Source organism: Ooceraea biroi, chromosome 6, assembly GCF_003672135.1.
Source record: "Ooceraea biroi isolate clonal line C1 chromosome 6, Obir_v5.4, whole genome shotgun sequence".
NCBI classification, from domain to species: domain Eukaryota; kingdom Metazoa; phylum Arthropoda; class Insecta; order Hymenoptera; family Formicidae; genus Ooceraea; species Ooceraea biroi.
In genome coordinates this window covers 15,637,266-15,651,347 of record NC_039511.1, presented here as the reverse complement: position 1 = coordinate 15,651,347, position 14,082 = coordinate 15,637,266, and the positions used below count along the sequence as shown (strand labels likewise).

The 14,082-nt window shown below is 42.6% G+C and overlaps 1 protein-coding gene across 11 annotated transcripts in view; it reads right to left on the bottom strand.

The window, feature by feature from the left end:
- LOC105284583 (RNA-binding protein Musashi homolog Rbp6) overlaps positions 1-14,082 on the bottom strand; it is a 589,200-nt gene that overhangs the window by 15,889 nt on the left and 559,229 nt on the right. For 2 of the 11 annotated variants that reach the window (XM_026970601.1, XM_026970605.1), the window contains exon 12: positions 181-252. The exons of 7 other annotated variants lie outside the window; for them this stretch is intronic. In XM_026970601.1, the coding sequence (XP_026826402.1) occupies positions 181-252 (72 nt within the window). Of the gene's footprint in view, positions 1-180; positions 253-1,506; positions 12,223-14,082 lie in introns of those variants that run through there. 2 more of the 11 variants (XM_026970608.1, XM_026970607.1) reach the window with 2 other exon arrangements.

Genomic DNA, 14,082 nt, shown 5'->3' with positions numbered 1-14,082 from the left:
CGTATGGCAATCCTGATTGATGTTCGTTGTAGACTGAGTACATGTGTATTTGTGCAATACGTGAGCGTGTATGTGGAATCTGGGTATGTACTACGGTACTACGGATTACGGTTACCGTCAACACGAGCGAGAACACGAGAACTTGGTGGAACAACCTGGCACTTTGGGGTTGAAGCTTACCGGTGCAACCCCCGCTGGGGCTCACGGACATTCGGCCTACCCTTGGCCCCACTGCGCGGTACACGACCGCTCCTACCCAACAAGAGATATCACCGATCTTACTTGATATAGAAATCTCCGATCACGTTAAGATAATTTTTATCATCTATCGATAGTTGTGTGTATATGTGTATGTGTAGAACTTGACGCTGGATTAAGTTTCACGCGTCAGCAGAGTAAAAGTTGAGTAAAAGTTAAAATTGAATTTTTGTGTTATTATTTGTGGGACATATTTTTTATAAGACGGTAAGACCTGCTCTTTGCATTTATATATTTTTAACGATTTATATTTTACGAAAACTAACGATTTGTATTTTTTTCCTTATCAATTATAAATATCATAAACGTATAAAAATCTGCAAGAGTCGTAAAAAAGCTGCGGAAAGAAGACTGTATATTTATCAAAAGAGTTACATATATAAAATAAAAACACACGCAAAAGATAAAAATACACCACATAAATGCATTGAGATACAGAAAGAGCTACAACAAAAAAAAGCTGCAATTGCTTGTACAATACTGTTTGCCAACGTCGTGAAAGAATGAGAAATCTTTGTTACGTTGCTTCACGTACTGGAAACCACTGTACATAAGTTTCTGCTCTGTATTTGGATTTTACACTTTTCCTCTGCGTTTACTATCGTTACAACGATAACATGGAATTACGGCTGATTAACATCGTACTTAATCCAGCGACCGTGTATTCTATATGTTTTGCGTTTCTAGATGAAGAGTCGTTCGCTACTTTGTGCTTGCCTCGTTCATGTGTTCGCGATGTTGCAGTTTCTACAATTTTCTAGCGAACCAAGGCACGCGGTTTCAACCGACACACGAGCTGTTTTAACAATAGCAAATACTCTCCATGTGCATCGTCAGCTTAAAACTCCAACTTTAAATCGCGTTTAAAGGAAGGTGTGATGAAGTACTGGTGTGTGTCGAGAATCCAATTTCATTACACGATATGTATATAAACAATAAATGATTCTTACGAAAATTCTGAACAAAAAGAATCGTTTGCGCATAAAAGGGAAGTACAACAACGCTTACAACAATGATGTACTCCATCAGTTAATTGCGAGTCGAATTGTACTGATCGTGTGAAGTGACACCTAGCTCATAGCAGAGGCTCAAACTAAGATACGTTACATTACTGAGTCATGCTACAAGAAAGTCAGAGTCGTTCTCTCATGCAACAATGAGAGACAATCGATTCATGGCGACCCTTCTTTCCCTTTCTTCCAGCACACACGTTATCGAAAAGATTCGTTTCCTCATACCTTCTTCGTTCGTTGCGTGGTACTTTTTATTTGTTACAGACATTTATTATTTATAATTCTTAATCGTTATAATAATAGAGCTTCAGAGAATCGTTACATGGCGGCGTTTAATATGTATACGCGCGTGCGTGAGCGAAACTCACTCTATCGTTCAGTTCCAGAGCGATCTCTGACGGGCATTAAATGTTACCGAGCACCCCATGAGACATTTACAAAACACTTTCGCGGCTGCAGGTTCGCTTTTCGTCACCTTGTTACGCTATATCATCGTTGGTAGCCTAGTTAATCGTCCGAGCCCTCATCGATCGCCTGTTAAATTAATTACTTTCACGGATGTGTGTTATCCTTAAGGCGCAAGCCGAGGAAAGGAGCATCGTTGGAAGCATGAATCTATTACCGTTTGAAATTTTATGTGTCAAGAAAGATTGTCGAATAAAACGATTTCGCGTGCAAGAAAACTTGAAGAGGTTTTCCGAGCAAACCGTAAAAAGCTCATTCGTACGATGGCTTCAACTTAAATAGATGTATCTGCCTGCATTTAAGCAACACGGGTCACTTTCTAGATGCGCGAATAGAACGCGAAGATGAGATCTCGAATAGCAGACATTATTAGCCTGTAAGTATCATGGTGAAGCGACATGCTAGTCCAGTTTTTCTTTTTTTTTTACTATATTGATGCATCTAAAATTACAACTGAAATTGCTAATTTTCCATATGACTATTTCTGTTGAAAAATGATATCAGAATATTAAATATATCTGATATATATATATATATATATGTACTAACTATTGATCACATCCGAACTTTACAGAAATTATGATACAAATATTCACCATGATATTTAAGGATCAAAAACATATTAAAAGATTTCTACTTTACATCATAATCGAAAGAAATATTTCTTAAACTTCTCCCTTTTTCCTAACCCCTAATTGACGTTTTAATTCAATCCCAAGCATAACCCGCGAGTCAATCGGCTTCAGAAGTGCGTCAATCTGCTCTCACAAATATTATATTATCTTGGACGGTATATTTTCTCATATTATGAACGTTCTCCAATTGCGTTTTTTAATTTCATAATGTTGCGACGTTCTTCAAGTAGTCTTGCGTGGCATGCGCTTCAGCATTGTCAGACCTGCTTCATGAGCGCAAATGGCATCGTGAGAGTCATTCTCGGGATCGGGCAAAGTATTATCTTTATCCACGCGCGATCATAGTGATTTAACAACAATCTTACGAATAGCAACAATCGGACCACAGCTCGATAACGTTAAACACGCCATTCCGAAGGAAATCTAATAAAGAAGTTGTATCGCTTACGCGGAAAATCGTACGCGTAAGTTTTACGATATCGTCGACGATGTGGATTTCGTCAATAAATGCAAGGAAAAAACGACACATTACAAGTATTTGTCTTCGAGTACGGCGACGTTAACGCGAGCGAACTATAGCCGCGCATAAAAGTATCAATAATATCATTTAAGCATTGTGTCGTTAACAAATGTATATAAGCTCAGGACATAAGTGTCTCCTCTTGGATTTGGCTTACTCATGCGAATACTTAATTGTCTCGCTCGCAAACTCTCAGGCCTGCATTCGCATCGTGCATTTAGCGCTAAGTGCAACTGCCTGACTCGTCGATCGACGGACAATGGAATCTGTAAATTAAGCAAAGTAGGACTCGAAATTAAGCGACATTTGAAGACCATCTGAGTCTTGATTTAATGAGTCTTCACGATATCGAAACGTAAATTTTGTCGAGAAATCCAGAATCTGGTACATTCGGCGCTAAATGCCACTCTTCGATTTTCATTTTAGTGACACTAACGGATGATTTTCGCATAAGCGAACCGCAACTGAAAATTAGACGGTTACATTTACGGCTGAATGCGGCGTTAAAGGAGGATGTGGATGCAAGCCTTTAACAATTTGTGTTTCAGCGACTTGCCGTAGTTCTGGCGAGACAATCCGCGGGAACGAGCATAAATCTGGCTGCTCTTTTCGTGAATCTGCGTTCTCCATAACGTCTCAGGAACGAGGACGGACAACTCGCTCGTCGCCTTTCTCTCTCCTCTCTTTCTTTTTTTCCCTTTTATGCGTGCGCGCGTGCGAGACTCGTCATAAGATATATTTTTCGTACATACTTTTCTTTTTCTGTTTACTTTTTCTCGCCTCACAATTCACGGATGGTTCGTAGGACCTTCATTAACGACAACTCGGGAACACACAACGGAATCCAAACGCGATCACAGCTCTCGCGAACGCATGACACGTTGCGGTACGGGTGGAATAACGCCTGAGGGATGCGGGCCAGCGAGGGGTAGGAAGAGCGAAACCGAGAAAGCAAGGCGGAGGAATTAGCGCGACGACACCTCTCTTGCGTCTCCTCTGTTTACCGTTAATAAATCCGCGCCGTAATTAATTACTCTTAATCTCCGTTAGGTGTGAGAGTAAATGTGCATGTGCATGTGCAACGTGCGGGAACACGAAGGTACCGCATCACAGCGATTTGCGCATGCAATCTACTCTTTTCCTTTTTACAAATATCCTTAATATCCTTAATTAATCTTAATTGCATTTTACTCCTTTTACGTTATTCCACGTGCGCGGACGCTTTAGAATATTATTTTAATTAAATGAGAAACTTTAATGCGCCGCATAATGAGAGTGTAATTAATATGCGGGGATTTTAATATAAATCCCCGATTATATAACTGTTACCACCGCGCGCATTAAGTCTGTTTAATTAATAATGTTTCGCGTCGCGACGCGTCGCGCCGTCCTTGCTTACGCGGTTTCCAGACTCTCTACATATCGAGGGACGGAAATATGGTGACTTCGGAAAGGCCTGGAATGAGTTTAACGGTAGAATAATAACAAGAAGCGCAAAATGGCCAACGGTCTTTGAGCTGCTTATCTCGATGCTAATCTCTCCTACGAGGGTCGGTACTCTTTTCTTTCTTACGTTTCACTCGAGCCTAACTCGACGTATGCCTTACTCTACGTTTAGCAATATGTAACTTCCTTCTGGAGAAGAAATAGTCATGTGCCGCGACAACGGCACCTTGTACGCGCGATGCGCTTGAGCGATACACTTTTATTCTTCCATGATAACTTCGTAGTTAGATCAGCATATCAGTACACCGAGTACGATATCAGCAAACTGTGCAAATTATTTGCACTTGAGACTTACTCCTTTTATTCAATCGTTTCTTTCTCCTATCTCTCTCCTTCTTCCTTTCTTTTTCTCTTTTTTCCTCTCTTTTTTTGCGCATCATCACCTTAACAGAAATTTATGTTGCGATAGGCTATCTTAGTAAAAATTTAATTTCCTGCTGCCAAGATATCTAAGCTCGCAGAAGTAGGAATCGGTGATAAATTACACCCTCTGCACCTCCCGCCCCCACGTTTCGCCGAGGAAAAATCGACCGCGGCAAGTTTTATGCCTTTTCAAGTTTCGGTATCGCTGGCGGTCTGATTTTTACGGAGTTGAATTTCGCACGTTCGTTCGCAATTTTGGTCACGCGCAACTTCGCGTTGTTACGAACCTCGCCCTCGTTAGGGCGTACACACCTGCCGCTACCCTTCGATCGACCATAATTGCTGGCGGCGAATTTCGGGATTATTATGAAACATTGACGCGTAACTTCGACACGCGCGTCGCTTCGACAAGGCGCCGTAACCGAGGCACTCGGAAACGTCTATATCGCGTTTATATCTACGTATATACTTCCTACACTAAGCGTTTTCGATTAAAGTGTGTTTAGCTTAGAGATTACATAGAACGTGACTACATCTTGAATCGACTACGTGAGATCAACATCTATCTGAGAGAGAAACGCGTTAAAGTTTTCAAGTAGATGGAAAAGAATGGCGGGGAACCTGGCGGGGGGTAGGACAGTTACCAGGAGGAGGTGATTCCTAGGGGAGCACACGAAGGAGGACGAAACGGAGACCGTGGTCTTTAATAATCGTTAATTGTGCCTACGGTACAGTCATTATCTAACTTGCGCTCTCATTATGGCTCATTATAACTTCGCATTAAGATATCTAACTTGGATTATATCGTCAATTTATCATTATTCCGTGTTTTCACGTTTACTACAGCTGCGCTGCTATGTCCTCTCCCCCCACACACATACTGTGACGAAGGGGTAAGAATTATCTCGGCAAATGAGCTGTGCTTGTTACATCTACGTTTCCACGTTAGATAGGCAACGATCGTTGATGGCTAGTGGCGGGACTGTCTCGTATCACACGGGACTCTGACACTTTGATGTTTGTAATTACCACAATTAGGATCCTGAAACGGTTCAGCGAAAACCTGCGCCTACGATTATACCAACCGCTATGATCGTTTACAAAGTACCATTTCTCCATTGAATCGTTATCTCCGACTGACTGTTTCTAGCTGTTCTAGCTGAAAAGTTGTACTCGTCTGTAGGAATATCGCGTCGATTACTTCGATTAATAAATTCGGTCAGAAGCGAACCTTGTAGCATCGTAATTTGTCCGGTTCCCCGATACGAGTAGTCTCGCCACCGGAGTATCGTAGATTCGAACGAGCGCTCATCTCTTAGGCTCTTCTCGGAGTAACGACGAAGGAATACACAAATCTGTCTATTTCTACATGAACGAGAAGAAGAAGACGAAATAGAGGGACAGAAAGAGTGAGATAGAGAGAAAGAGAGAAGGTGGCTACAGCATTCGCGCGACTTCCATTGAGGATACCGTTAAATCTCGTCTCGCCCGATTTCCATGTATTCTTTCGTTTCTTTTGTACAGCCCGTTCTCTTTCTCTTTCTCTCTCTGTCTCTTTTTCTCTTGCTTCGATATTTACGCGTTTACCCGTTTCTTTCCTTGCCATTCCTTCGTTGCTGTTTGCTTGAGAGTGAATGCTTTTGCAGGAAGGCGAGCACTTTTTCGCGCGAGATATTTCTGTCGAAGGTATTCCTGTGTTTCGGTATGCGATGCGTATGTACGTGCGTGCATATACGTGTACGTGTGCATGTATGTATGTATACGTGTGTATGTATTTGTACGTGTGTATACGCGTTTTTCGCGTGGCATTACTTTTTTTTAGAATCTCTTGTGTTTGGCAGTACCTAATGGAATGGGGGTAGAGGCAGGCGACGCTTTGCTTGACGGAGGACCACAGAGTTTGCCAGCCATGCGTCTGTGAACATTTTGTAATTTCCGGTCAAACGATTCACGTTCGAGAACAGGCTGTTTCGGTGATGAAATTCAGAATCGGCCTTCGACGGTCACCGGTAACACAAAAAATATTCGTTCGTTCGTTCGTTCGTTCGTTCGTTCGTTCGTTCGTTCGTTCGTTCGTTCGTTCATTCGTTCACTCAAAAATCGAAAAGACGTGCGGTTACATACTCGGATTAACCTTTTGATGATAACAGCGACAATACCTCGCTCGGATGTGACGTAAAGCGAGTTGAGCGAGAGTTGTGCGACTTTTGTTAACAGTAAAAGGTTATTCCAAACAGAATTTTATGCATCATTGAGGGGGTTGATCTTTTTGTTCGCGTAAGTGAATATCATAGCTGGCGGAGTAACGTTCAGCTCTATGAAATCGTTGTTGAAATCACACAGGGGCATATTCTCGCGCGAAATATAATTTTATAATTTTTCTAGTTAGACGCTCGGGCGCGTTGAATTGATTAGAACGACACCGGTAATTTGCATTGAAATTGAGGATTATCCTACGGTTCATTCAGCTTGCCGTGGAAATTTTCGGCATGCAAAATTCTTTTGTTTGTTTGAATTTTTAGCTTGATAAATTACGCAATACCTGCGTCGAGCCGAATATCGCGGGGTGCCAATTGCAAATGCATCTGCCGCGAGATTATTCTAATAATGCGTGATGAAGAGCGGCCCGGCGAATAGTATCGCGCATCATATTAATTGCGGCAATTCTATATTTATCATCGTCTGATCGTCACAGGACTGTGATCGCCATCGTAGAGATTAATGATATTCCATTAATAATTCAGAAGACTCGCAGTTTAACAAATATGAGCAACATTAATTTACATCACCCCCGCTCTGTATACATATACATATATATTTATTTATATCATTTATCCCTTTATTTATATCATGTGTACATAATGTATGACGTGAATAAATAACTGTACAATTGCGCGTATTTACAAGATGTTCCAGAGAGCGTCGAGATATAGAACAGAATAAATCACAGAATATGCTGCACCGTTTGTTTAACGAAATTATGAAATAACAATAAGAATGATAAAAAGTTTTGTTTTCCTATAAAATATTCGCAAAAATAACCACATACCACAATATCGTGAAACAATAAAAATATTTAGATGTCCCGAATTTATTATATATACAGAAAACATGTTTTGTATTCAGTAATATGCAAAATATTGATACCGCAACAATGTGATAAACTGTAGTTTCTCTCTCTTCTCTTGGATTTAACAAAAATCATTGAGAATTTTGTAATATATTCACCGATGCTTTTAAAAAATATGTACCGTGCGTATAAACTGATTGTAGAAAGCTCTACCGATGGAAATTGGCGGGGAAGCTAATCAACAATATTGCTCTTTTAATTTCGCATATTTCCGTAGTCCGATTTCGCGCTACTGGGACACGCGGGACACCTCAAAAATGCGAGGACTTTATATTAGTTCCGACACTTTCTTCAAGTCTCTTCAGCCGTACGTAGACTTTCGTGACCCAGTGCATTCTCGGGGCGAAATCTCTCGAGCACTTTCGTGCGCGCCGCGCACGTGTTTGTACGCAACTCTCGTTGCGGGGGCAAGAGTTTGCATTTGTGTTCCGGGAGTGAGAGCAGGTGCCGCTGTATACGCTATATGTGTCTCTCGCATGACGGCGATATCGTAAATCTCCAGAAACGGCACACGTTATATATATATATATATATATATATAAGCTTCAAAGATATTTGGGATTCTTAGCGCGGAGTCGCAAGGTTTCCCTTAAGCTATAACGCATTACCTTAGCCTCGCTCCGCGATGCGAGCGATATGTACAACGGTCCATGTATATGTGTATACGCGTGTATATAGGTGTGTAGGTGTTTATGTATATTTATATTTATGTATAAATATTGTACAGCGAGCACAAGAGAGATGTACGACGACGGCACGCGTAGAAAATATATCTCTCGTTGCGCGAACGTAGAAGAACAGATTTTCTCGCGCCCGATATCTCGCGCGTATCGAGTATTAATTCCGCGTTCGATCCCGTCGATGCGGCGATTTATTTCTGCGTGATGAGTGCAAAAATTCCCCTGTGCTTGCGATACTCGGAATTTACACAATCAAACGCGTTGACGTTTAATTAAAAGGTCGTTGCGTCGTGATTCAACTCACAATCAGTATTCTAGCTTTCCCAATTAGAGACGGTAATTAGAATTTGCCGGATACATCTGCGCGTAATAATACATGATAATAGGAAAGGAAAATATAAGTGAACAGTATGCTTGTGGATCGTTGCATATTAGAGAATTATTTCTTTGTAACTGGTGATGTTCGTAGCTGATAGATGCATACCATGTATAAATTCACATTTGAATGCAATAAAAGAAACGTGCAAAGATGTGCACGTGCATCTTTCCTTAATTGCGTTTCTCATTAATCGCGTTTCCGCGTGCCGTAAACTACGACCGTTCCACTGGATTCGTGACTTCGTCTCGACCATGCCCGCAAAGATTTAAGACAAACCGCAAACGATTCGCGCGTATCCGCAAGAAAATTGCAGTATTGCGCGCAAGAATAATCGAAATCCCCTCCCTTGACTCCGTCTCGTTCGCCACGTTTTATTTCCGGCATCTACTCGCGGTTCGAATTCGCGAATGGAGAGAGAAGCGAGTCGGTCTGCTGCTCCTGCGTCGAACAAAGACGGAAACGACGCAGGAGCGATGAAAGGGAGAAAACGGAAAGCACTGGAGTTATACGCATTGCCGTTGATGGGAAGGAACAAAGGCCAGAAGCGCAAAAACGGAAATAAAAGGGGGGAGAGAGAGAAAAAAAGAAAAAATCCGTCACCGCAACGCGCGGCGGAACGTAATAACGTGCTCTCGAAAGTGGCGCGAATCGAGCTTGTCGCGGAATTAATTCGCGAGTATTGGAGCAATCGCGCATAGTCGTCCGCGTCTGAGCACTACGTGGCGATACTCCTGAGCGGACAATGTCGAGCAATCCGAGCGGAAATGAAAGATGCAGGCAGCCGGGGTGAATGCGAATCGCGGAGAAATCTGGCAACCCTCTGAAAGAAATACGGTATACGCTGTTTGCGCAATGCTGTGCCCGTTGTGTACGTCTCGTGTCTTACTGTACTCGTATCTCGTATATGTTCCTTTGGGAACAAAAACATAATGGCACACATACATATATAACAACCGTTTGTACTTTTACATTTGTACATTCTAAAGATTTGAAATAGTAGATAAAACTGAATAAAAATATAAAATAACGTAATCATTGCATAAGAAGAAAATTAATATCGACCAAAAATTAAAATGCGAAACGCAAAAGTCACGGTTTAATTTGTACAAATTTATTTTTCCAGGGGTGATTACTTTGATTTTTTTTATATTGAAATTATCAAAGTAATGCGATTTACGTGTATAATAGAAAAGAATAAATCTGTAAATTTAGACGTCAATTTACACGTAACATAGCCTGATAGATAACTGTAAGTGAAAAGAAATGATGAAACGATGACCGTCCAATAAAGATGTCTCCATGCTTAACGTGCAATCATCCGGAATTTAAGGATTAAGCCAACTTGCACTGAAAAGGGTGGAAAAAAGCGGGGGAGATTCGAGCACAAAGTACCAGAAAGGAGGTCGCAATCGTTGCGAACGGCAGGTTAGCAGAGACGCACTGGCACGGTGGCGAGTTGAAGCGCCACAATAACCCTCCCATGTTCATTCCCTTCTCGCACCCCCGACCACCACGGTAACGGTAACCGACGATTTATTGCGTGGCGCAACGAGCGCGCACGGTAACACGTTACGGTAATGACTGTGAAATACGACGGTGCGCCTCTGCCCCCTCTGCCCCCTTCCCATGCAACCCTTCCGCTTCGCCGCAGCTGCCCGGCCACCCCCCGGCTCTCCGATGAAAGGACCTAGTTTCGATTCGCGTGTACGTATACGCGAATTGTGAGCACGTAAAATTCTCGCTTCTTTCGTCTCCTTTTTCTACTTTGCTCTCGTTTCTAATTGGAGTGAATAGAAATATTCTGTATTTCGGAGAGTCTCTTCGAAAGAAGTATCATCAATCGCGGTGCGTGCCATATCGATCGCGATGTAGTCTAAAGCTAACTAAGCACCGACGCTGTGGATTTTATAAATAATAATGCGACGATGAATTAAAACAAAATAATGTATTAAAATAAAACAAAACGCGAATTTGAATCTTCTTAAATGCATCTGATTATATAATAAAACTAAGCTTGATCACTTATATTATTTCTTTTATATTTCTTGAATGCTAAATAATTTTGAATTGTCGATAAATTAGTTATTCATACTCGCAAACCGTACAGAAGGGTAAAAAATATCACATTAGCTGGTAGTAATTAAGTTAAATTAATATTTTGCCTCTTTTATCATTCATATCGTGGTTCACTTTACCAATCGTTCGCGCAATCCGTCGCTGTCGGTGGGAAAGGGGGATGAAAGAAAGAGTAAAAGAACACAAACCAAAGTCTGAAAGAACAATTGTATTGATAACATATTGACGTGAATCGAACAATAAATGGATAACAAAACATTCTCGTCCACAATGCACGTGCCAGTTTTATCCCTTTTACGAGATTGCCCTCCCACCCCTCCCTTCCACCCACTTATCCGATATTCTGCTATCAGAATAATCCGACCGATTTCCCGGCCACCCGTACAAGCTCGAGTCGGTTCTTGTACAATAAAATTGATCCTCGCACTAGTGAGCCGGTCCGTCGTGGAAGAGCGATGAGGTAAAGAGAGCCCGATGTATCCGCGAAAGTCCACGAATTGTATTCGCGATGTACACGAACGAGCGGTAAGCCGACGAAGAGAAAAAAAGGAGTGTTCTTTCGAGTTTCTCTGAAAAACCGACTGATGTCCAATGAGGCGTCAGGGACTACCACCCTCCTTCGCGCGCGAGGGGGAGAAGAAGCTCGTTATCGCGTTTGCATTCTAAGAGGAAATCGTCGTCGTTCCGTTGTCGTAGTCGTCGTCGTCGTCGTCGTCGTCGTCGTCGCTCTCGTTGCCGTCGTCGTTACGCTGTCTACTCAAGCGGCGTTATCCCGGGAAAAATATAGAGACCGTTGCAGCTCGTTATTCCGTCGTAAGAAAGGGGTCACGGGGGGAGAGGCTAAATAAAAGGATTCGGTCCTTTATCTTCCCCCGATCGGATCGAGGGAATCTACCCGTCCGAGCAGTTATATTAACGCGTATCGCGAGAAAAACGGGGTGACACTTTCGCGAGGGAACACGCCGCTCGTCGCCTCCTTCACTCTTAGTTCCACGTCTTTTCCCCGATGACTCTCGCGAGCGTCATTGAAAAATTAAGCGTCCTCCTCCCTCCTAACGTCGCCGTTTGACCTCCCTGCAGGGAGGTCTCTTGGCGTTTCCGGCTCTCATTGCTCGGGAATGACCCTGTATTCCGCGGAGTAGCCGTGCAGCGACGTGTCTCCTGCCGATAAGGGCGGTAGTCCCAAGGCACCTGAAACTACCATCAGCCCCCTAAGTCCCTAGTCTCTCCGCTCGTCGGTCTTCTTTAAATTACAGTTTCGTGGTGCGCCGCCGTTACGACGCAAACCCCTTCTCGTTTCGTGTCGGTCACGTCTGTTTGACGATCGAACGGCATTACGAAATCGTTGGCTGCTGCGAAATACCAACGTTGAGGATAACAAACTGGATCGAGCTTTAGATGACGATGGTTAACGTGTCACCGAACAAACTGCGACTGCGTTGCCCCTCGCTCATCGTGTTCATTCACATGCTATGCTGCACATCGAGAGAGAGAGGTACCCTATACTATTCGCCTAAATTACTCGTTGTACAGAGAAATTTAGAGTAGAGTAAAATAACACAACTATTGGTAAAATTGTTGAAAAAAGAAATTTTCTTCTCAAACTTAAGAGACTAGTTGTGTTACATTACGTAATTTCAAATATTGAGAAACTTGTGTGGGACTAAGCATAATCCGTTGATAATCTCTCGTGTAAATCTTTAGTTCATTAATTTGTGAGCGGTAATGCATCTACGTCGGATACTTAATTGAGACACGCTGATTTCATGCCAGTGTTTAGCAAATAAACTATCGGGTGGAAACTACGTTGCGCTCTTCGGAAACTTGCAACGTAACTCGAGTGAATCTGCTGCATAATGTTGCGCTGATGTACTACACATCCTATTCATCTTGAGGTATGTACTCGAGGAGGCAAATCTGACAATCAGATTTATCACGTTTGTTTGGGTCGTTAATGCTCTTGATACATTTCAAATTCCATTAAGAAATAATCATGATAATGCGATTTAATGCAAAAGTAGCATTGAACATACCATACTAATTATTTATATCACAAAATATTTAGGAAAACTTGCACATCTTTTTCAATTACAAAGAATAACAGCCAAGTTCAAAATTTTTTATGTCAAAGCATTGAAATAGATGACTTTATTCTTTGGTTAGTGTGAAATGAGTCTCATTTTAATACTATTTTCGTTCGATTCTCGCTGAGAATTGAGAAATGTGTTATCGGAACGGAAATTCAACTGATTCAAAAGTTATTCGTAAGAATAACTCTCACGTGCGTGTCTGTCTCTATTTGTAAGTCCTCGGAAGAATTGCCTTCATATATACCAATATATGAAACACGAGCGGCTTCGAATTCAGTTCGTATCGCGAAGCGTTCTCGTCTCGTTGTCGCTTTCGTTTCGTGACGCGAAGACGAATGTCTGGCAACGATCGTTAAATCGCGGCTGCCGTTTGCCTTCTTCCGAAGGCAGCGGAATATTTGCAGTGCGGGAACGTTTAAGCAGAAGTCACTCTTCCTCCCCCGAAAGAAGTTCTCCGCGAATACATCCCCGAATATACGTCGCCGCGCCCCCAGAAATATCCGACCCCATGTCAGATTCGTTCCTGCGTGGAAGATCGCCCGGTTCCCGTGTTTGCCAAGAGGGTGGCTTAACCGACGAATGTTTTTCGGACATTGGGAATACATCGGGAAAGGCGGACCAAGGGAGTGGCGGGGAGTTCTCCTCTATGGCGATCAATCATTGCGGATGATATCCACTTTTCCTTCTACCACCATGCCTCGTGAACTGTACGCAATAGGACACGCACACACGCACACAAGTCGGGAGATCGAGGATGGGTGGATGTAGGTGGGAAAAGGTGGACTCTCTTCGGGGGTGGTCCCGAAAAGTTATTCAAATGCGTTAAGTAGCGGGTGTCGAGGGAAATTGGAAACGATCGTGGAAGCATCGAGTACATCCCTGGAGGAATCGTGATCGGTTCGAGAAAGAGAAAGAGTGAGAGTGAGAAGGAGTGCCGGAGGAGGACAGGCTTTTTTCGAGAGATGGG